The 23395-nt window shown below is 50.0% G+C and overlaps 1 protein-coding gene across 4 annotated transcripts; it reads right to left on the bottom strand.

The window, feature by feature from the left end:
- Positions 1 to 1225: 1225 nt before the first annotated feature.
- Phf19 (PHD finger protein 19) lies at positions 1226 to 23389 on the bottom strand. Of its 4 annotated transcripts, XM_008833466.3 has the most exons (15): positions 23292 to 23389; positions 20733 to 20924; positions 20251 to 20332; positions 16049 to 16144; positions 15508 to 15608; positions 14847 to 14995; positions 12455 to 12550; positions 11621 to 11689; positions 11406 to 11526; positions 8740 to 8807; positions 7278 to 7442; positions 6667 to 6754; positions 5880 to 5965; positions 4846 to 4941; positions 1226 to 3636 (listed from the first exon to the last, which is right to left on the bottom strand). In XM_008833466.3, exons 2-15 carry the CDS (start codon positions 20916 to 20918, stop codon positions 3294 to 3296), a joined length of 1746 nt encoding a protein of 581 aa, XP_008831688.1. In that variant the 5' UTR covers positions 20919 to 20924; positions 23292 to 23389; the 3' UTR covers positions 1226 to 3293. The 4 variants fall into 4 exon arrangements, 3 of the variants coding, with proteins under 3 accessions (XP_008831688.1, XP_029419567.1, XP_029419568.1); XM_029563707.1 differs by lacking the exon at positions 4846 to 4941; XR_003849605.1 differs by lacking the exon at positions 6667 to 6754 and having other exon boundaries at positions 3591 to 3636.
- Positions 23390 to 23395: the final 6 nt, after the last annotated feature.

The following is a 23395-nucleotide window of genomic DNA, read 5'->3' as shown; positions in this document are numbered from 1 at the left end:
GGAGGAAGAAATGGTCAGCATCTAATCCATTGGACTTGCTTTAGCTTGGTGCCCTGTCAGCCAACTTGCTGCTACCACTAAATTTTTCTTACAAATTCTATATACATAGAAAATACTTTATACAGATTCAGAGTGGTGTTTCTAGAAACAAAGTTTGAGGGGCTGGCAAGATGGTTCAGCAGTTAAGAGTACTGGCTGCTCTCGCAGAGGATACGGGTTCAATTCCCAGCACCCACATGGCAGCTAACAACCATCTGTAGCTCCAGTTCCAGGGGATCAGACACCCTCTTCTGACCTCTGGGCATTGCACAACATGGGAGCACTTACATACATGCAGGCAATACACTCATACACAGAAAATAAAAATAAGTAAAACATTTTTAAAAAACCTTGGAAGCAAAAGTTGGCAATTAAGACACATGATCTTTTGTGCTGTTATTAAAATGCTGCATTAGAGAACTGTCTAAACGATGTTCTCTGGCACTTTCTAGTCTTTACATTTACTCTATAGTCCTTTATAAACATTGAATTTTTAAATATTTTTTTATGTGTATGCATGTATTGCTTGCATGTAGGTTAAGTGCACTCATGTCATGCAATGCCCGCGGAGGACAGAAGAGACTTATTGGATTTCCCCTGGAACTAGTTATAGACAGTTGTTAGCTGCCATGTGGGTGCTGGGATTCGAACCTGAGTCTTCTGCAAGAAGTGTTAACCACTTCGCTATCTCTCTAGCCCCTAAATATTGAGGTTTAATACATCCCTTTATAAATAATTTTGTCTTTTTTTTTGTAAAGAGGATCTCCTTAGCCCCAGCCTGCCTGTAACTCACTATGTAGACCAGACTGGCCTTGATCTTAGAGACTTACCTGCCTCTGCTGGCATTAAAGGCATGAGCTACCAGGCCCAGCATTATTAAATACTTTTTCAGGTATCCATAATAAAGGAACATAGAGAATGAAGTATTTTAGGTATAACTTACAATTTAGAGAATTTCTAAGAATTTTAACGTCTTGTTTCTAAATCCTAAAGGTAAATGTTTGGTGTTATTCAGTAGAGAAAAAAAAAAAAGTACCACGTTCTCACCAGCAGTATAGGTACAAACACTGCTGAAAATGTTAGGTGTTGACAGGGGTGGCAAAGTGGCCAGATGGCCCCCACATCCTCATGCTAACCCTCTACGAAGGCAGAACAAGATCATCCAGATGATTTTTTCCAAGGAAACTTTCATATTGTAAACCAGGCACATTAATTATAATTTTAATATAACAAACATTATTAAAAGCAGCAACTCAAAACCTATCTTTTCAAAGGTGCACAGGGTTATAAGATCAGTTGGCAGTAATGCAGCTATTATCCTGTAGGAATGAAATGCTGAAGTTGGGGGGGGGTTGGGTGACCCGGTTAGGCCTTGTACTGTCTTCCCAAGTGGGGCAAGCACCCCTCCTGCCTTCCTGCTCCCCTTGCCCAGAGCTTCTGGAGCACAGCAGGATAGAAGCAGATGGACAATAGCTAACCTTGCTCTCTGGCTTTTACAGAAGCTTGGAAAGCAGGCGTTGGAGGTTGCTGTGCTGATGGAAGCCAAAAGGAGTTAGAGATTAGACCCCAGGTCCCACACTCCTGCTGGGCTGAGTTGGCTTCTCAACTTCCCTTCTACCCAGCACCACTTGGGGGCCTCAGTGGCAGCAGCTGTTAGGCTGAGATCTGGGCCCAATGCCCATCTGTTCCTCCTACCCTGGGCCAGGACAGGGACTCAGAGGGAAATGGGCAACTGTGTACAGGGTGTGAGGTGAGGTCCCTTTGCAAGGCACTATAATTGCTGAGGTTTAAGGCAGGGGTTATATAACCTATTCCAGGGATCCCCTGAATACTCACAGATGGGAAGCATGTCAGGCCTAGTCACAGCAAACAGCTTCTCAGGTCTTCTGTCCCACTGCTGCCCCTCCACTCCACCTACCCTCCCTTTCCAGCTGGCAGCTTGCAAAACCGCCGAGGCCACAGCAGCAGTTGGTAAGGCCGGTTCCTATCTGGTACCCCTGTCCCCTTCCCCAAGGCACTTCTTTCCATTTTCCAACCAAGTGAGTCAGTTTCTAATAGTTCTGGAAGCAGCAAAAACAAGGGGTCCCCGCCCCCTCCTAAAATTTTGGTTTCCCTCCAAATGGAGCTGTTTGCCCCTTCTAACAATTCTATTCATACCCTCAATGACAAAGGCTTCCTTCTGAGAGGACTGAGTGACTCAGGCCCTTGAAAAACCCCAGCCTGTCCCCAAAGTGATTGTCAGTTCCAGTGAAAGGCAGGGGATGTGCAGAAGTCCTTTGTGGTTCCCTGTGGGCCAAGGCTGGTTCACAGGCTAGAGGAAGGGAGCAGGAGCTGGGCTTTCACATTTACTTGCAGCACGAGCCTTTGGAAGAGGCCAAGATGGAGGCAAGGGCAGGAGCCAGGCTTCCCTGGAAGGAGTGTATGCTGTGTATGTTTGTGCTCATGGTGGTGTCTGTGTGACGGGTCTGGAGTTTTGTCTGATCTGGTTTCCTTTCCCAACTCTTGTTTCCTAAGTCACCTCTGGTCCAGCAAGACCAGGCTCCACTCCATGACAAAAGTGAGGGGGCTGTTGCCAGAGACGCACAAACATCTGGGGGCCCTCACTGACTCTTGCAGCCTTCCCTCTCAGACTTGAAGGACACGGATGCCAGTTCCTTCAGCAGAGACCCCGTTCATCATTCCCCAGGCTCTGGGTCCCAGGCACATGTGAACTTTCTCAGGTACTTCCTGGGATAGGGGCATTGGCAGAAAAACAGAAGAGGTTCCACCTTACCCCTCCCTCAGGGGTTCCCCTCTTTCAACATGGTCCCAATGAGGACCTGTCCCTGTAAGTCTGGTGTGAAAGATATCCAGTGAGGGACTGATGTGCACATGGAAGATATGTGAATACATAAAACACCTAAAACGGGTGAAGAGGTGAAGGAACAGAGAACTGGGACTGGGGACAAAGGGAGAGATTCAGGCCCTAGGATCAAAGGTCACAGCCAGGGGGATATGAATTCAGAAGAACCAATAAACAGAATTTGAGGGGTATGGAGAGTGTAGATGATGGAGAAAGCCAGCGAGGCCTTAAGAGACAAAGGCAGTTGGCATAGCAGCACACAGACCTTGGGAGGCAGGCAGGGACCATTGCCAGGCACTTAAAGACTGTCCTGCTTCTCTCCCATACCCCAACCTGGAGGAAACGGGGAGTCTATGGTTTTTGCTGTCCCTCCTTTGGTTTCCAGGGCTCTTGGCTGCCCGAGGCACAGTAGTCAGTAAGGGGTGGTCCCTTCCCATTCTACTAGGTACTGAACCTTGCCCTCTGGCGTGACCCTCCGAGCCAACACTTGATACTTCTCCCCACAGGCCAACCGCCCCGCTGCACCAAAGTAGTTAGTGATAGATGATTTGAGATGGGACAAGGATGAATCGTCCTCACTGATGCTCTCAAATGTGTGACTGTCAATGCCTTCGTCTGGCCGCTCGGGGCCCAGACCCCCCTCTGCACTGCTGTCTGAGGGGCAGCGTCCATCCAGCTCAGCTTCCCGGCGCTTTGCCCGCAGGGGCATGTACGCTTTGGCTGCCAGCTTTCTCTTGCGGCTGCCCACTGTCCGCCTGTATCAGGAAAGGAAGAGATGATGGGAACAATATTAGCACCCCTCTCTCTCAGTCTGTGGCAGACCCAGGGCCTGGGCTATCTCATTGGCTCTTCATATAGCCCTGTATCAGGAGAACTGAGGGTCCATAGAAGAAACCAGAGGCCAGGATTCAAACCTGGGTATGTCCAGCTTTGAAGCATATGCTCTGTATTCAGAATCTAGGCGGCAGAACCTGGGTCACCCCTGTGTGCCTCCTGAAGTCTCACAGAGCAGAGGCCTTGCTTAGGCTGCCTGGTACTTGATATGGGCTCATTTGGAGCTAGATGAGTCAAAGAGGGACAGGAACTAAAGGATTTGTGCCTTTAACACAGGTAGAGACATTAGCAAAACAGACAAGAGTCTGAGACACAGAGGCCAGGACTCGAAATACTAGAGAGAATCAAAATACAGGACCAGGTAAGTAGAGTAGAGCTCAGTGGTAGAGCACTTTTCTAGTATGCATAAAGCCTTGGGTTCAATCCTAGAAGGACTGAACAGAGGTAACAGCAGAGAAAGACACCTAGTCAGAGATAGACTTCAAGACAACAGCACTATGAGCACTGTACTTTTAATTCTGCTTTCACAGGACCCCACATACCAAGAATGTAGTTAGAGGAGTTAGAGTGCAGAGGAAACTACCCTAGAGTACCACCCCTCTGTGCTGCTGATCAGTAAAACAGGGTATACCCCTAGCCAGACCCCAGACCCTGCCTTTCTACTAGACTTGAAATAAATGGATTTTCCCTTTAGAGACTCTGGAAGACACACAAATTGGATAGCCAGGAAACAGGGACAGGAGCCTTGCAGTCTGAAAGGCATGAACACAATCATGTCGCACAGAGGCCAAGAAGCCCCAAATGAAAAGGCCTCTGATCAAACAGCCCCAGAACTGGATCATTCAACCAGACTTATCACACAATTGCTGCAGGCAGAAAACATCCCAAAGGGAAGAACCACAGCAACCTGAACGCCTGTCCTTAGCCTCCACCTAAACCCCAGTGACTTGCAATAGAAGATGCCAGGGCAGATTCACAATGGCACAAGGCCAGTCATCCCCCCGGCTCTGATCCCCTAGCCTGAGACCTGGATGGGCAGAATGAGCCTGCATCCAGAATGGGAAGTTTGCAGGCCGCGGACTGGTGGGTGTCCTTGGCAAAGCTCAAGGAGCAGACCCCAGAAAGCTCACCTGGAGTCATAGGAGAGGCTGGTAGAGGCAGAGCCAGAGGTACTAGCAGCATCGGTGGAGTCCACATCCGAGAAGAAAGTCTGGCCTGAGCTGGCACTGAGAGGGAGAGAGGGTGAAGCCTGCTACTGGCTTGGCCCAGCAGAGCCCACCAACTTGGCCCTCAGGAGCCCCTGGGACCACTCCAGCTCTCTCTACCTCTCCATCATGCATCCTTCATCCTAGCAGAGGCCCACCTTCCCATCTCCAAGCTTCCCAACCCGGGACTGCTTGTCTGTTTTCTACCCATTCCGCCTATAAAGTTGGGAATCAAGAAAACTTTCCCTGACCACTCTCCCCTGGGGATGGACATGCTAGTGACATAGACTATGCATCATCAGGCCCTTGTACAACATTACAGGTGCTAAGTGTTTGAGGAAAACAAGGAGATTGAGAGGTTAAGGGTTTTAACTAAAGCTGCATAGCTAGAACTGGAAGACAGGGTCTGGAGCTCTCATCTGTCTGACTCTAAATCCCTTCCTCCCTGCTCCACAGTCAACTGACAGAACTGCAGGGTCCTCATTGACTTTGGGAATAACATGGTAAAAGATACAGTTCCTGCCCTTGGGTATACCCAAGTATAGGTGCTGTGAGCAGACACAGGTTTCCAATGCAGTCTGGGAGGGTCAGTGAGGGCTTCCTGGAGGAAGCAGCATCCTGGGTTTTTAGATGGGAGAGGGCACAGCACAGGGCCTTGCAGGCAGAGGGATCAGCATAAACACAGATGAGGCAGTGAGAGAGGGCTAGAGAGGTACGGGGTGCACAGCAAGGCAGCCTAGATCACTGCTCTGGAGAGCCGGGGCGGCAGGGGGCGTCTTTGCCCAAAGCACTAGCGTTGAACAGATCCTGGGAAAGTCCTGTGCAATATGAACCTTTTAAATAGGTTTCAGAAGGACCCTGAGGGAGCTTCCACACCCTCAGCATGCTTTCCTTCCTGTCCCCTTTCTATACTCTCAGCTCCAGAGAGAAGTCCTCTCTGCTGGGCCCCTGGCTGATACCTTTTTAAACTCTGAATTTCATCCAGTGTGAAGTCAAATATACTGGCCAAGTGGTGGTTGGTGCTCCAGGCTGAGGTGAAGTCGCTCTGTAGACAGAGGAAGGAGACAGGAAGGGTCAGTCAGGGGATGACAGACCCACCTCCCCACAAGCAGCCTTTTTCCCGGCTGAGGAGGACATGGGCTGCCTGCTGTTCAGCCAGGGCTGCCATTCCCTAAGATAACATCTCTTTACCCCAAGTCCTGACCAGAGAGCCAAGTTGCCCTGGATCTAATCCTAGCCTCATCTCCGGCCACCTGGTGACCTTCTTCATTCACCTCCACTGCTCGGGGAATAACCCCGAGCCTGCATTACTCTGAGAGGTGTCAGAAAGCCCAGACTCAATCATGGTTATGAAAGTGCCTTGTAAACTGTAAAGTACTGGGGAGCTGAGGCATTGGTAACGCTACTACCCACAAGGAGAGCGTCAGTGTTATCAAAGCAGAATGTGCTCTGAGTCCTGGTTCTAGGCTGGGGTCAGCCACTGCCCCCATACAGTCATTTCCCGACCTGGGAAGCAGGATTGGGATGCTATTTATCCATTCCTTGGCTCCTGGGTTCTCTGGAGAACTTGGGGAGATAAGGATGTGGTTCTAGGGCACCTGGCATTTCCTTGTTTCTCTGTAATTGGCAACAGGACACAGGAGAGTCCTCTGGGCCTGGGGACATTACACTGTTTTCTGTACAGGAACCCCTAATGTGTGCTGTCCCTGAATATTGAACTGGAGAATAAGAAAACCAGGAACTAACACTGGGAATAGCATCTTCCAGCAAAAACTTTGATCTTTTTCTTCTATAAACTCGCCTTTTCTGCTGCTGGAATTCGTGAGTCAACAAACTGTGGAGACAGAAAAGGGAGAGGGTGACCCAGTCAGAGCCTGAGGGCCAGAGGGTGGCTCAGTGGGAGGAGCCTCAGGAGTGCTGGGGCAGGGGCCAATGTGGGGGTGGGGGAGGGCTTGGCTAGGGCAGAAGGAGCCTGGGAGGGCATCCTCTGGGATAGTGAGTATGCAGAGTGGGAAAAGGACGGGTGCTTCCCAGGACATGTCCCTCCAGATGCCTTGCCATGAATGCTCCTAGAGAGGAGTCTTCACCCAGCCAGGGGCGTGAGGACACCTCATACACTTCTACTTCCCCTCTCTCTGCCCAGTCCTACCACAGCAGGGCTGGATCCCAGATCAGGCTTTTGCTGAGCTAGCAGTGAGGGGCCTGTGGTGGGAGGAGTCTAGGGGCTCCTGCCTCATGTGGATGCCACCACACTGCCTGGGCCTACTGCATCACCTTCTACCACTAACAGGAGTTGGGAGCTGGGGGTGCAGAAAACCCAAGCTGGCTGGAGCCACAGTCCTGGGACCAGCACTGACCCAGGCTTGCTCTTTCCTCTCTTACGCAGCAGCAGTTCTGAGGTTCCACTGTCACTTGGCACCAGCCCCTTGTCGGGTAGCAGCTTGCCGGGAGGGTTGGGTGGGACCCGGATGCGCAGGCGGAAGATGCACTTCTTCTTCTTGATCTCTTTGCCACACAGGAACCTGGGATGGGCAGGGGAAAGTCTCAGGCTGTCAGCTGGGTGGCAGCCGGCGACCACCAAGGCCATCTGCCTCCCTGGACCCAGAGCTAATTCAGAGAGGCCTCTGAATGATGAGGGGTTCACCCACTGAGAATGTGGCCAGGCTCCTCCCTGTCCTTCCTCCTGCAGGTGTGTGGTTCTTGTTGGCCCTGTCTTTGTCCTCTAGGCCTCAACCAGCTGCGAGGCCCCCTTGTGTAGCATACAGCAGAACTCTTGGGACCCAGACACTGTGCTACCTCATTGTGTTCTCTGGTCTGGAAGTACCTCCAGGCACTTCTGTCATTTCAATACTCGCTGAGTGGGTCCTGAGACCATGCAGGTGGTTTAAACCTAGGCCTGCTCTCAGAAATCTGAGTGCATGGGAGGGCAAAGGCCTCATCTTCAAAAGCGGACCTTGTCTGCACTTCAGAAAAGTGGAAGTAGGTCATTCTGCTGCAAGAGGTGTATGGCAAGCTTTCACTGAAGCAGGGACTTTGTCTTGTCCCCCCTGTAGCCTCAGAACCTAGGCAGAACCCATAACAGAGCAACAACCCAACACAAATACTTGCTGATGGAAAAAAATGAATGATGGAGAAAGAAGGACATACCAGACAGAGGGAAAGGTAGGAACCAAGCACTGGATGTGTGTGTGGTAGTGCACACCTGTAATCTCAGCACTCAGGAGGCTGAGGCAGGGGTTCAAGAGTTTGAGCCTGGGCTAGAGTGAGACTCTGTCTCAAAAACTAACTAATCCAACCAACCAACCAACCAACCAACCAACCAATCAACCAACCAACCAACCACTGAGTGGAGAGTTAAGAGCTGAGTGGAGCTGGCTGACACCCAGAATCCATAAAGCATCAGAAAATGTAGACAGGACTTGATTATAAAAGGCCTCGGACACCAGCTTGGACATTCCTCATAGTGGTGAGGAATGAGTGTTAAGAATTTAGAATGGGAAGATACAGGCTGGAGGACCAGTTAGGAGACTAAGGCCTACCCGAGAGATGTGTTTTTAACCTCCCTAGCTGGCTGGGGCAAGACAGACATCCCTTTATAGAACAGAGCCCAGGACGTAACTGAGTCAGAGTGCCTGGGTGTCTAGAGAGGCTTTGCAAAGGAAGAGCTCTGGGTGTCTTGACTCCCTAGGTGGTGGAGGGTGGGAAGGGGAGGAAGGAGACAGAAAAAGAGCACTGATTAAGCAAAGGCTATATGGCAGGAAGGGCCTTTAGAATGAAATTCCACCTGTCAGGGTCACATGTGCCACTTCTTGTACTCACCGGCTTTTATAACTGTTCAGAGCATTGAGGAGATGTGGTCCTCGATCCGTCACAGGGGTGCTGGTGAGCTAAGGGAAGCAGAGCAGCAGGATGGTTGGACTCATGCATAGGGAATCTGAGGAAGCTCCAGTATGACCCTTCCCCCTCCATCTCCTGATGCTTCACAGTCCTCCAGGTGAGGACCAATGACTGACAGCACAACCTCTGACAAAGCTTTTCACTTCTCTGAAGAGAGCTCATTTTCCCACCTGTAAATGCAGAATAAACTCCTTGCCTAAGTGTGACAGGAGCTTTCCAGGGCTGGGGATGTAGCCCAGTGCTAGAATGCTTGCCTGCCGTATATGAAGCCCTGGGTTAGTCCCCACTGGTGCTTTAAAAGCATCCACTGATGCCATTCCATGAGATCCATGCTACAGACAACATGGGACAGGAACAAAACTTCATGTACAAAATGTTCCCTGCGGCACTGCTTCCAGTGGTGGTCAGAAGAAAAACACACTGCATGTGAAACAAAACTAAGGGAAGCAGAGCAGCAGGATGGTTGGACTCATGCATAGGGAATCTGAGGAAGCTCCAGTATGACCCTTCCCCCTCCATCTCCTGATGCTTCACAGTCCTCCAGGTGAGGACCAATGACTGACAGCACAACCTCTGACAAAGCTTTTCACTTCTCTGAAGAGAGCTCATTTTCCCACCTGTAAATGCAGAATAAACTCCTTGCCTAAGTGTGACAGGAGCTTTCCAGGGCTGGGGATGTAGCCCAGTGCTAGAATGCTTGCCTGCCGTATATGAAGCCCTGGGTTAGTCCCCACTGGTGCTTTAAAAGCATCCACTGATGCCATTCCATGAGATCCATGCTATAGACAACATGGGACAGGAACAAAACTTCATGTACAAAATGTTCCCTGTCGCACTGCTTCCAGTGGTGGTCAGAAGAAAAACAAACTGCATGTGCAACAAAAGGCAATCAGTAAACTCAGGTAGAAGCCAGTATAGCCATTTAAAATGCTTATGAGAACTCTAATAACTCTGAGCTATATAATAGTAATTGAGAAAGAGATGATTTAAAATAGTATCTACTGTACCATCAAAACCAGAAAAAAGGGGGTGAAAATATACCCACACTTTATTTCTAGCTATTTCTGAGTATATGTGATATGGGACTGTGGATTAAAAAATATGCTTCTGTTTTTGGGAATTCAAAATATTCTTTCTACTAGGAACATGTATGCTATTTTGTAAGTCAGAAGTTTTTTTTTTTTAAACAACTCTTTTTTTTTTTGAGACAGAGTCTCCTTGTAGCCCCAGCTGGCCTGGAACTCGCTATGTTGACCAGGCTGGCCCTGAACTTATAGAGATCTGCCTGCCTCTACCTCCTGAGTGCTGGGATTAAAGGTGAGAGCCACCTTGCCTGACCAAAAACAAAACAAAAACCAAAAACCAAAACAAACCTCTATCTTTGAAGCTTTTAAAAATATATTATTTTTTTTTTATTTTATGTGTATGAGTATATTGCCTACATGTATGTAAGTGTGCCCATGTCATGCAATGCCTGCAAAGGCCAGAAGAGGGCATTGGAGCCCCTGAACTGGAGTTATGGACAGTTAGCTGCTGTGTGGGTGCTGGGAACTGAACCCAGGTCCTCTGCAAGAGCAGCCAGTATTCTTAAACTCTGAGTCATCTTTTCAGTCCCAAGCCTTTATGATATATTAAAAAATAAATATTTCATGATATAATGTCACAACAGATGGAGACATTACATAAAATATCTTGCAAAACAGAAGAGCTACCTATTTTTTGAGACAGAGTCTCCCTGTAGTCACAGCTCCCTATAGCTGTCTTGGACCACGCCAGCTCTGTTAGGTTTCAAAATTACATTTTATCTATTTTGTGCATGAGTGCCACCCCCCGGCCTCCGTGTGTGTGTGTGTGTGTGTGTGTGTGTGTGTGTGTGTGTGTATTGTACATGTCACAGCGTGTGTGTGTGTGTGTGTGTGTATTGTACATGTCACAGCACACATGTGGCTGTCAGAGGACAACCTGTAGGAAGCCAGTTCTCTTCTTCCATGATGTAGGTCCTAGGGATTGAACTCAGGTTGTCAGGCTTGGTCGCAGGCACTTTTACCTGCTGAGCCATCTAAATGGCCCTAGTTTTCTTTTTTCAAAATCTTGCCTCATCAAAGGAGTTGGGACAGTCAGTGGGGACGATGCTTCATTCTGCATGTAGGTAAGAGGACTCTGAGGGTGTCATTAGGGCAGAGGGACCTATCTCCCTAAGGAAGGGATTAGGAAGGCCCTTGGCTCCAGCTCTATGAAGTTGCTGTCCAACTCTGACATTCTCAGTCTGTTAAGGATCGGACACTCTTAGAGACTTGATATTCAGAACAGGATCAGTAGGGGGCAGACCAACTCCACTTTCCAACCTAGCCAGGAAAACTGGGGTGGGCCAAACATCCTAGCAGAGTTCTACTCTACCTCAGTTCCCTGGGGCTGAGTTGGTGAGGCCCCAACTGCCTACTCCTCAAATTAGAGATCAGAAAGCCCTTCCCCTGGCACAGGCTCGGAGGCCTGGACTCAGGGGGCCACAGCTCAAGGGTAAGAGCTCAGATATCTACCCTAATCCTGCACTGAATGCAGACATATCTATCACCCAGGGTCCTACATACCTTGCCAAGCTGCAGGAGTTCCCAGTGATGGTTGACAAAGGCCAGAATTTCCTCAAAGTCAAAGTATTTCTTCTTGCTCTGCACCCCCAGGTTGTAGAGGGCCAGGTGAACTATATCCACCCTGGGCAAGAAAGCAAGAACCAGGTGAGGGGCAGGGTTGGTTCAGAGGGAGGAGGGAAACCAAGAGCTGGTAGGGGCAGGCTCTATCCTCTCACCATCGAAGGGGCAGCCTCTCAATGTACTCTGGGCCCTGGTTACACACGGAGCAGAAAAACAGGTAGAACCTGTGGGTAGGGAGTAGGCTGTGGTGAGAAGGACTCTGATCCCCAGCCTAGGCTATCCCTCTCATCCCCACCACAACCTGCCTTCCCACAGTCAGCATTCACTCCTGGGGCTGTGATAGCATGTACCTTACTACAGAAGACAGCTGAGGATAAAGGGGACTCTGGCTACGCTAGGCCAGGAGGCAGTAAAGGAATATGCTGGGCTACATGCCTAGTTTCCACTGGTTTGTGGGGAACCTTAAGTGGATTCCTGCCTTCCTGTTCTCCAAGTATCTGGGGAAGGAGAGGTGAGTCTCTGCTTCAACCTTGCCAAGAATTACTCTAGAAGCCACTAGGGAAATGGATGGCTTCTAATCAGTGTGGCTAAGCATTATACATGTCAAATCAGGTACTATGTTTTTTTAACAACTGCCTCTCAGACTTCACTTCTGGGCCATTCCGGTTGGAGTATGAAAGCACTAATCTGCTCAGCTACACTTCATTACTGATTTTGGGATTAAATCGTAGTTTTTCAGACTTGGATTTTTTTTTTCTTGGCTGGTGGCTTGCAATTTGTGTGTGTGTGTGTGTGTGTGTTTGTGTGTGGACAGAGGTATCATTACAGCCCACCCTCTCTGTGAAATGAGCTGAACTTCAGGGCAGTGATATTTGGAGAGGGGTCAGGGTTTATAAAGGCATATTCTTTGGCAGGTAATCTGAGTGGGTGGCTGTTGTCCTCCAGCTCCTCTCACAGTCAAGACCCACCTGGAGCTAATCAGCACCTACCGGTCTCCAAACATCATGGGTTCATTAAGGCACTGTGTGCAGGCCTCGTGGAACCACTGCCTGCACCGATAGCACTGCAGCATCCGAAGGTACCACCTGAAGAGACAACAGAGCCAAATCAGTGATATCACAGCCAGACAAGGGGCTCAGCAACTTCTGCCAGCATAAGACTCATCCACCACCAGAAGAAAGAGAACTGTGAGGCACAGTTACCACACACCTGCGAGCCAGGTCTATGCCATCTCATTGGATCTTGCATCTAGTGAAAAAGCACCATTAGTCCCCAGCCCCAAAATATTATTCAAGGTCCCTCAGAAAGCATATACATGATGATGATTCAAACCCTGGTCTCTTCAACTTCAAGCCTGTGTTCGTCCTTCTGTGCCCCATTGTAGCTCCCACCTCTGTTCTATGCCCCACACACTGTTCCCCAGACATCACTGACAAGGAAAGGTTTGCCTGAGACACTTCATGAATAATAATGGCTTCTGTGACTTACGTTGGGGCAGGCCTACATCTGGTTTTCTCAGCTGGGACTGTATCTGCACTACCATTAGCAACTCCCCATTTACTATGAATAAGGAGCAAAAAGGTGTGTTCCAGTTTAATATGCAGATTCCCTGGTCTACTTCAGACCCATCTAGTATGGAGGGAAGCCTCTGGGAGGTGTGCTTTCTAAAAAAATTTTATTGAATTTTTGCACATTTCATGTAACAGATCTTAATCAATTTTAGACCCCCCCAATGGGATTTTATGCATTATGTCACCTGTGTTAAGTCCTTTCTGGTCAAGCATTTGTACCCAGCTGTCCTTCAGTGCAAGTTTATCCACTGGAGTCTATCTACATCAGCCTATTTAGAGTCTCTCCCTGAAAGAAGATCTACTCTGCCTCACCATATAATCAGTTGCCAACAGTTCCTTGGCTAGGGTTGGAGCCTGCTGCCCATTTCCCTCATTCTATGGGAGGTGCATCTTTAATAGCTGACCACTGATCATTGAGAAGCACTGCCTTACTAGTATTTCTCCATCTGTCATCCATTAGTCTTCCCTGTATACTGGGACATTCACATGCAATTAAGGTAACTAAGTCTACTTGAGGATGAAGTAGTTGAAATAAATTAGTTCATATAAATAAATAACTTGAAATATTAGTTCAAGTTTCCCAGCTGGTCTCTTAAGCACAGCCTCCAGACAATCAGAGCAGGTTCTGAGGTTTAGGACCTACTGGACCTCAACTGCTACTTGCTGAGGGGAGAGACCCTGCCTCTTATGTCTGTGATTCTTCTCACAGTGCCTCATGCAGTCAGCCCAAAGGAGCAGGGCTCAGTTGTCCATAGCTCCATGGAGGCCCAGGCCAGCGGGGATCAAATTCTGGCTCCAGAGCAGGGCAAGCATCTCCTCCACAGCATCCCCAACATAGAGCCCTGGCCCTTCACATCCATCTGTTTCACTGGTTGACAGCGAGAAGGTAATCTTAACTTCCAGCAGCAGTAGCACCACCACCAGCAGCTTATCAAGTGCCAGGCACAGTGTGAGCCTTTATGCACACTCTGCTCACAACCTACAACCACTAGTAAGAGAACTAAGGCCCGAGTGGCACAGCTAACAAGGCCCAGCACCTGGATATAGACATCCTGGGAGGATGACTGTCCAGCCTAGGCTCTTAGCAACAGTTCAGTACTTCCTTCTCAAGTGGCTCAAAGAAAAAAGCACTTCTGCCTTCTACTGTCCACTGCCGCCTGGGGAGGATCTCACTTTAGGGCCCTGCCCCTTGAAGTCTCTAGGCGGCTCCCCCAACATCCCCCGCCTCCCAAGCCTCCACGGCAGCGTGACAGCCCAACAGCAGACCAGGCTCCGAAGATGACACTCCGGATCCGCCTCTCCAGATCCCACCTCCAGGGCCTGCCACTCAGGCCCCGCCCCTGCGGCTGTCGCTACGGCTGCGACCCCACCCTCCAAGTCCCGCCTCCAGTCTCACACTCAGGCCCTGGCCCCGCGGCTGTCATTTTGATCCCGCCCCTCCAGGCTCTGCCTCCAACCTGACAATCAGGCCCTGCCCCCGCGGCTGTCATTCTGATCCCTCCCCTCTAGCCTGACAACTAGGCCCCATCCCCGCGGCTGTCATTCTGCGCCGGTCCCTGAGGCCCGGCTCGCAACGCTGTCACTGGGATCTCGAGACCGTGCCCCGCCCCCTGAGGCCCCGCTCCCGAGGCTGTCATTCTGGGCGGGACCCTGAGGCCCGGATCGCGAGACTGTCAATCGGATCTCCAGACCGTGCCCCGCCCCCCTAGGCCACGCCCCCGCGGCTGTCACTCGGATCGCCAGACCGTGCCCAGCCCCTCGAGGCCCCGCCCCCGCGGATGTCATTCTGGGCCCCGCCCCGCCTCCTTACTCTCCGGGTCCGCCGCAGTAGCAATAGCATTGCTGCTGGTTGGTGCGGTGGGGCGAGTCCCATTCCAGCTCCTCGGGTTGGTAGGACAGCACCATCTTCACAGCCTGCAGCGTCCTGGCGATGGCGCCTTTCTTCAGCGCGCCGCCTTTCTGGGGGGTGGGGAAAGAAGGGCCCACGTCACCAACCACATGTATCTGCACAGGGCTATCAGGCCAACCGCTGCCGGGTTTGGGGAGATCCAGACGTTTCACGGCACAGAAAAGCAAGTAGATTTTTCTTAGGAATCCACATAATCCTCCTTATCCCTCTAGGATTTCCATTAATAGCAAAATACAGGTAATAACTACCCACATGTAATGAGTGTACACACATGAAGTTTCTCTTTTAATAGTAAATCAGCCTTTATCGGGGGGCCTTCTACTGATACCAAACCTGTGTCCATTTTACCACTGAGGAAACTGAGGTTCAGAGAGACTTTGGAATCTGGCCCAGGACAGACAGCTAATAGTTGGCAGAAGCACCATCCGTCTCCAGAGCCATGTACAGCCCTTCTGATTAAGGCATGGTATCTGTATGGGGGCTCAGGTCTGACTCCAGGGGGCTTCTGGGCTGCCCAGTTGGGAGGTGCGAAGTCAGGGGCTGGGGAAAAGGGAGGGCTCACCCTCACAGCCAGTGCGAAGATGCAGCGTCGGCAGAACCAAGGAGTGAGGAGGGGCCGGTTGGCACTGCCTGCCATGGGGATGTGGCACTGCTGGTGGTAACCTAGGGCAGAGGAGGGGGTGATGAATGCCCACGAGGAAGCAGTGGCTCAAGGGCAGTTGTTCCAAGGCTAGGAGAACTGTGGCAGCCCCAGGAGCTCTGCCTACCAGCTGCCAGGGCACTGACTGGTGATGCCCACCCAGGAGCCAAGCTAATATGGGGGAGGGGGGGCGACTAAATGACAACATTGGTTACTCCAAGATGCATCTAGGGCTGGGTTGATTCAGCACCTGCACCCCTTCCTTCCCACCCACTCACTCTGCCTAGGAGGGCCCCAAACTACATATTCCATTGTATTTCCTCAGCTTTCTCCAAGCCCATCTCCCTGGGACCCCACTCAGAGAACAAAAGAACTAGGAAGCCTCAGCATGTGTCTGTCAGAGGCCAGTGCAACAGGGGACCCATAGCTCAGGGCCTTTTCAATGCCCTGCTCACCCACTCACCCAGGCCACACTTTCCACAGATGAGGATCTCATTCATCGGCCCTGATGTCTTCCCCAGGCAGATGTCACACTTGGGCTCTTCTCCTGGAACGCCAGCTTAAAGAAAAAAAAAAAAAAGTCTTCTCAGTTCAGATCTAACTCACATGAACAAGAAGAGTCAAAATCACAGGAGGGATTCCAGACCTAGTACTGTAAATCCACCCAAAAGCCCATGGCAGGGAAGGTCATAGGCCCTGTTGAGGAACTTAATTTTGTTGTTTAGATAAACTGACACAGGGTCGAACCACCTTATAAATATATATGTTATACCCATAGACAGTCACCACTCTTAGCCTTAACGAGAGAAGCCTCTCCTGTGAACTGCAGTAAATGTGCGGATTTATGTCTGTACAAAGTGCTGAGAATTGAGATTAAGCAACAGCTGAACAATACAGTTACACTACAAGGCTCAGAGAACATTGTGAGCAATAGGCAAAAAGAATGTAAGAGCAGGAAGACAGAAAGAAGGGGTGAGAAATGTTATATTCTGAGCATGACACAGCCTTTGCAATCACAAACTTGGAACCATTGTGTCTGACTGCAGGGGGTCTACACAAGAATGGGCTAGGTATGGATGGAAGAGGAGGGGCTCAGAGGGCCTGACCCCTCACTGCTGAACTATTTCTTACTGATAGCTTCAAGGAAAGGGGGGTTTCATTGCCTTCAGCTGTGTACCCAACTGGTGACTCCACTAGGCTCCAATGGGTATGCCTAATCCAATGGTCACACAGATGGCCCTGATGAAACCAAATGGGTCTCACAACAAACCCCAAAATCATTAGTCTGGAAAAGGGTCAGGTAGGGAAAGGGAGGGTTTATAGGAGTGGGAGAAAGAGAAAAGAGGGGATGGGGAGGGAGGAAAAACGTGGGGGAGTATAACCAGAGTATATTACATACACGTATGAAATTTATTTAATTAATAAAACAGTAATTTAAAAATCAAATAGTGACTGACCTGCTGCACACTGGACCCTGAACAAGGTCCCATAGATCACTTCACTGAATTTACCCAACCCTTCAGAGATGCCTGCTAAGATCCTTGCTTAGCCAGTAAGTAGGAGAGGTGAGATTCAAACCCACAGCCATTGGACATCAAATTCTTTGCTCTTTTGACAACTATTGATTACGTCAAATTCCCTCTCCTGCCTATTCTAACTTGTTTTTATTAAACATTTTTTTTTCTGTCTTTTTGAAGCAGGGTCTCCCTGTAGCCCCAGGTGTCCTGGAACTCACTATGTAGAACAGGCTGGCCTTGAACTCACAGAGATCTGCCTACCTCTGCCTCCCAAGTACTGGGACTATAGGCGTGCGCCACCACGCCCGGCTTTATTAAACATTTTTGATGCCAAATGACTTTATTATGGGATAATAAAGCATGTTTATAGTGAAACTCCATGTTCCATCCACAAATGTAACTTCACAGCAATCTTGTTTAGACTATATTCTCACCCACTTCTCCCTTCTGTCATTATTTCAAGTCAAGATACAGATGCCCATGACTATTTCAGTTGTTTATCTGAAAGATCAGACCTTTCTTTTAAAAACATACCACATAAGGCCAGGAGTGGTGGCCAGAGGCAGAGGCAGGTGAATCTCTGGGAGTTCCAGGCCAGCCTAGTCTATAAAGCAAGTTCCAAGTCAGCCAGGTCTACATAGTGAGACCCTGCCTTGAAACATACACACACACACACACACGCACGCACGCATAAAGCACACATACAACAAAGCTTTTATTGTACTTAATTTATTGACATCAACAAATTTGGTTGCTCTTTATATTTCCAACTGCCTCTCAAATTAAAATCTAGTCACAATTTTGTTTTGAGTCAAGATGCAAACAAAGTTCACACATAGTGACCAGTTAATGTTTATTTTATTTTGGAGCTGGGGTTTCAACTCAGGTCCTTCTGCTTGCTGGGCAAGTGCTCTACCATTGGACTAAGCTTCCAGCCCCTGAAGTGTTTGTAGAATGGCTTCTCATTTACTGGTTCCCACTCTACCTCTCTTCATTTTTCTTTGCTATCTTTTGTTGAATAAAGACAAAGATAAATATTTTATATCTGGAATATTTGTGTGGCTATATTAAATATATTTCTGTCCTTTTGGAGGGCTGTGTATCAAACCTAGAGCTTTGCACATTCAAGGCAAACTTCTGAGCTATACCCCAGCTCTTAAATCCTTTTCTTTTGGTGTTTGTGGACACATGCATGTGTGTTTGTGTGTGTTTGGGTATACATGTGTGTTGGTCATACTCCTCAGAAGCCATTTACCTTGTGTTTTGAGAAAACATCTCTCACTGGGATCTTGGGCTTGCTGATTAGGTGAGGCTGGCTGACCAGTGAGCCTCATGGATCTGCCTGTTTTCACCTCCCCAGAGCTGGGATTAGAAGCATGCACCACCCTGTCTAGCTTTCTAGGGATCAAACTCAAGTCTTCATGCTTGTACTGAATGAGTCATCTCCCCAACCCCCTTAAAATACATTTTGATGTATTGCTTCTTTCTTGTTTTCCAGTAGGTTGCAAGGTTTTTTGTTTTGTTTTGCTTTCAAAGGTTTTGAGACAGGGTCTTCCCTATCTATGTCTGACGTGGCCCAGGTTGACTTTGAACTAGTGATCCTCCTGCCTGTCTCCTGAGAGTGAAGGTTTTATGAAGGCAGAAATGGTATTCTTTCACCTCTGTACCCACAAGACCACACACGGTAAATGGCAGATAACAAGAGTTCAAGACATATTTGCTGAATAAGGGGCCAGGCAAGGGCCTCATGTCATTTTATTCCTAAGGAAGGTGGTGCCCACATTGGGTCTTAGTCTTCCTTGGCTTAGTAAAGTTATGGGCCCTAACTACATTATTATGCCCAGCCTTAAGTGATGCCAGTCTTAGGTGATGCCAAGGACCACCTAACCGTCAGGAACAGTCACCTGCCTGGGAGACAAACTGTTCCTGGCCACATACTGCTATGCTCCGAGAATGGCACCTGACACTGTGGGCTACTCAAGCCCTGAGAAGTTAAACCATCTTTCTCTTGCAGCTGGATCCTTTTGATAGAGTTATAACCAGCAGGGGATGCTTGTGGCTTTGGATTTCATATAATAAATTTAGGGTGCAAGAGACTGGGAGAAATATGAGTCTCCCCAGGCTACAGCTTCTTGGAGAAAGGGGTTGTTTTAAAAAATCTATGAACTGATTCAGTTCTATGCCCTCTACTTGGGCAACTTCTTGGGATCATCTTTCACAGAAAAAAAGGTTTTTAGAAACTACTTCCTATAACTTAGTAGCACTGGGCTAAGCATTTTAATGGATTCTCTCATCTGATCTTCCCAACCATCCTAGGAAGCCTCACTTCCTCTTCCTTTCAGATTAAAAAAAACCAAGGATTCAGAGAAGTAATATCACTTGCTCAAGGCTACTTGACTAGCAATAGAGAGCACTGGAACATGGTCCAAGATCTATCTGACCTTAGAACCTGCCTCAGTGGGCCACATCTGTTCTGCCAAGGATAAATGATGCTTAACAGATTTCTCCTCTTATGCCCACAGTGGCTGTTTGGTGTACCACAATAATATGGGTACTGCGACTAGTATCTCCTAAAATTTGTCACATGAAGCCCGAATGAACTCCACTGGCCATTTCTGTAGGACAATGTCAGCTGTGTGCAGGCAGGGATGGTACCCAGCCCAGCTCTCTTTCCATCCTGAAAGCTGAACAAGGTCCATTTTCATGCCTTCTTGGTCATTCCCCACCCTCACCTTCTGGCCCCAGGGGTAGAGCTGCCCTGCCACCGGCTTTCTTCCCTCGTTGACAGGGAACATTGTTCACATCTGTAACTGACCATTCTGCTCCTCAGACCTCCTCCTTCCTAGCCTCCAGGGGGATCCCGAGTAGTAGGAAAAGGTGGAACACAAAATGAAGGCCTGAGAACCAGTCCTAGTACTTCTAGTTCCTATCTGAGTCCCCCTTCCACCTGCTCTGCTTCTCTCCTGAAGTACAAACCTCTGGGGAGAGGACCAACGTCACACAATGTCACCATTTCAGGTGGGCCTAAGATACTCAAGGTCTGGGTTCCTGGAGCAGCACAGACATCAGGAATGAGATGAAAGAAGGAAAACTGAAGGCACAGAAGAGTGGACATGAGGGAGAGGGCTCCAGAAACTTGACGACTCACCATGCTGTATGTCCTTCCACAGGACCCAGTATTTGGAATTATCTTCAAAAGTCACAAGGCAACTTTGCTTAGAACTGCTGACCTGAGGCAGGGAAAGGAGCATCATGAGAAAGTGGGAGGGGGCAAACTGGGGTGTGTCTTCCTCTCATCTCTGATGCCTTATGATTCAGAAGAAGCCAGGCCAGGAGATGGAAGCACTGTGCTCTCTACTCTGGAGTTGGCCCATCAGGGACAGGGAAACAACTTGGTGGGAGTATCTTTAAGGGAGGAACAGGCCAGATAGTTATCTGTATGCTGTCCAGCCTGGTGGTTTGCTATAAGCTTCCTAAAGAACTTACTGGGTGATGCTGAACCCCCAACCCCAAAGGTGGTGCCTGCAAAGCCAGGCTCCGGCTCCCTCCACTTTCAGCTTCTGGACTTGAGGGACAAGAAGGAATGACGTTGGGCTGAGGGGATGCTGGGCCCAGGGAAGAAAGGCTCACCCTCTTGATTTTCCCAAGGTAATACAGTCCATCTGTCCACCGGCACAGCACATACTGGCCCTCTGTCAGCTTGGACATCAGGTCTTTGAAGTTCTTCTTGGTCTTAGCCAGTGCCCCCTTGTTGGGAAGGTGGCTGGTGGCACCATAAGTGTCTCGAGTCCTTGGTTCCAGGGCTCGAGTCTCCATCAGCTTCTGCTGACACAGAGAAAATGAACTAAGTTTTTATTTCTCGCTTCTCTGTGCCTGAAAAGCCCGTAAGGGAGAAAAAGCATGTGCTCTCTGACCTGTTAATGTCTCACTGAGTCCTCATGACAACTCTGGGAGGGAGACATTATTCTACTTTGAGGACAGGGAAACTGAGGCATGACAAGAAGTGGCTGATTGGCTAGAGACAGAGCTGTGGCTCCTTATGAGGTGAGCTGGCTCTATAATATACCGTACTACTTCTAAGACTAAATCTCTCCAACCCACAGCAAAGGCCCCTACCCACAGCTCTGAATCCCACTCCCCATCCCAGGAGGCTGAGGCTTTGTCCCTTATGCAAATATAATCTGTGATCTCAGGTCAAGGATCTTCTCCTAAGGAAATAGGTAGGAAGATCCCAAGGGTCCCCTGGGATCCCATCTCGCAAAAGTTCCTGGGGAAGGCTTGGGAGCTGGTATAGACTTGGACTCTATGTGTGTGTGTGTGTCTTTTTGAGACAGGGTCTCCTGATAGCCCCAGCTGACTTGGAACTCACTATGTAGACCAGGCTGGCCTTAATTTCACAGTGATCCACCTGCCTCTAACTCTTGAGTGCTAGGGCTAAAGCCACACCTGGCTCTCCTTTCCGTTCTTAATTATGGGATGATTTCATGGAAACAGATTCAGGGGCATTTGAGCCAGCTCATGCGTTTGCCCACAGCACATAGGCTAAGTCCCTGACACACCACCCTCTTCACACCTGGCTCTCCCCATTCCATGAAATGTGCTGTTTCTCTTTGCTTCTGTCTCCCTGGCAATGAAGGGTAATACCATGATGGTCAGAACACTTGGACACTTCAGACTCTGGCCAACAAGATGCCACAGTGGCCAGCTTCTGACATGACTCCAGCATCCCTGCCCTCTTTTCCATCCTGTCCTGGTCCTAGATCAGTTCTCATTTTGCCATTCATTCATTCATTCATTCATTCATTCATTCATTCATTCATTCACCTCTTCCATGCCTGTTTCCTGGGTTTGCTGCTCACCACAACCTGGCATTTAGGTTGGGGAGTGCCTAGGTCAACCTCTGCTTCCCTGCCTCTCCAGCCAAATCTTCTAGAAATCTTGTGGTTCCCTCCCCACACCTTCCCTGGTGTTCAACACTGCCTCCTCCTCTCCTCTGTGGACTCACCTGGCACCATGCCCCTCTGCACATACTCTCCTAGGGCCAAACACAGCTTCCTTCTGTTCACGGGGCCCCTCGGGCTCTGGTTCCCTCCCCTTGCCTCAGGGCCGGGCACCTGGTGCCCTATCTGCCCACAGAAAGACAGTCCTGGGTTTTTTCGAATGTGTCTGTGTACTCATTGGAGACCCTAGAACACTATTAGCAGTGTGTCAGTCAATATGTGAAACTCCACGTGTGCCTGTGAGGGACCCTGGAGCACACTCTGGGTCTTGGCTCTCCAGGTGGTGGATGGCCACGTCCTCCTGCCCTCCCCTTCCTCTCATTGACTCCAGGCCAGGGGGGGTACAATCGCCGGGAAGGGGTTGCACTCTTGCCCTCTCCTTGCTACCTGGCTCCCCGGGCGCCGCGAGGTCCCTGCAGGCCCTTGCCTGGAGCCAGGCCGGCCTCAGCAGGTTCATAAACTGGCACTTCCTCCCCGGCTGAGCCTTTGGGAGCAGGCCTGGTCGCCTCGCCCCCGTGGCCGCGCGGGGGCCCCCGGGTGGCGGCCCCCCCACCCCGCCTTCATCCTCCCGGAGCCGGGGCCCCCGAGGACTGTGATTGGCTGATTCAAACCCATCCGCACAGAAATGCCTGTTTGCGGGTTCCCGTCGGCGTCCAGTTCAAATCCGCGGCACCGGGCGCGCGGGGCCGGGCGGGGGCAGGAAGCGCGGATGATTCATGCGCCGGGGCCTCTCCCAGGGCGGCCGTTGGCGTTTTCAGTTTTCAAAGGGTGTTCAGGAGGGAGGAAAGCTTGCACCCGTATGCCCGGAGCGGGATGGCGGGGGGGCGGGGGTTAGTGCTCCTTCCTCAGTTGCTCTGATTGCAAACTTTCCCCACTCCCAGCCGGTCCCAGCCTGACTTGAGACGTGAGCAAAATCCCAAATGCCCTGGCTGCTCGCCCCTCGGAAACTCTCAAATGGGAAAGAAAAGGTGTGGGGAACGTAAAGAGACCTGTCACGCACGCCCTGCCAAAGGCACCGCTCGGGCTCCATTCATCCTTCCCCCAGGCGCGCAGCTCTGTAGAATTCCAACCCCCCAGGGATGTTCGGCCCGCCACAGTTCCGAGAAGTTTCCAAAAGGGAGGGGTCGTGTGCAGGGACAGAAGCGTGCGGAGCTGGGTTCCCCAGAGCCGCCCGCGGCGCGGGACTTACCGCGAAGCTGCGCGTCCGCCGGTCCCTCTTGGAGTCTGGCCACCAGGCGCATCGGCGGCGGCGGTGCGCTCGGCCCGCGGGTGCCCGGCCGAAGTGTCCGCCGG

Source organism: Nannospalax galili, unplaced genomic scaffold, assembly GCF_000622305.1.
Source record: "Nannospalax galili isolate Female #2095 unplaced genomic scaffold, S.galili_v1.0 scaffold34, whole genome shotgun sequence".
NCBI lineage: Eukaryota > Metazoa > Chordata > Mammalia > Rodentia > Spalacidae > Nannospalax > Nannospalax galili.
This window is presented reverse-complemented; position numbering and strand designations above follow the sequence as displayed.

Coding starts and splice junctions, on each gene's coding strand:
- Phf19 (XM_008833466.3), bottom strand. CDS start 20,918: ATGGAGACTCGAGCCCTGGAACCAAGGACTCGAGACACTTATGGTGCC. Junction 11,690..12,454: donor CCCATGATGTTTGGAGACCG/GTAGGTGCTGAT, acceptor CCCTACCCACAG/GTTCTACCTGTTTTTCTGCT. Junction 3,637..4,845: donor AGCCTCTCCTATGACTCCAG/GTGAGCTTTCTG, acceptor TTCCTGATACAG/GCGGACAGTGGGCAGCCGCA.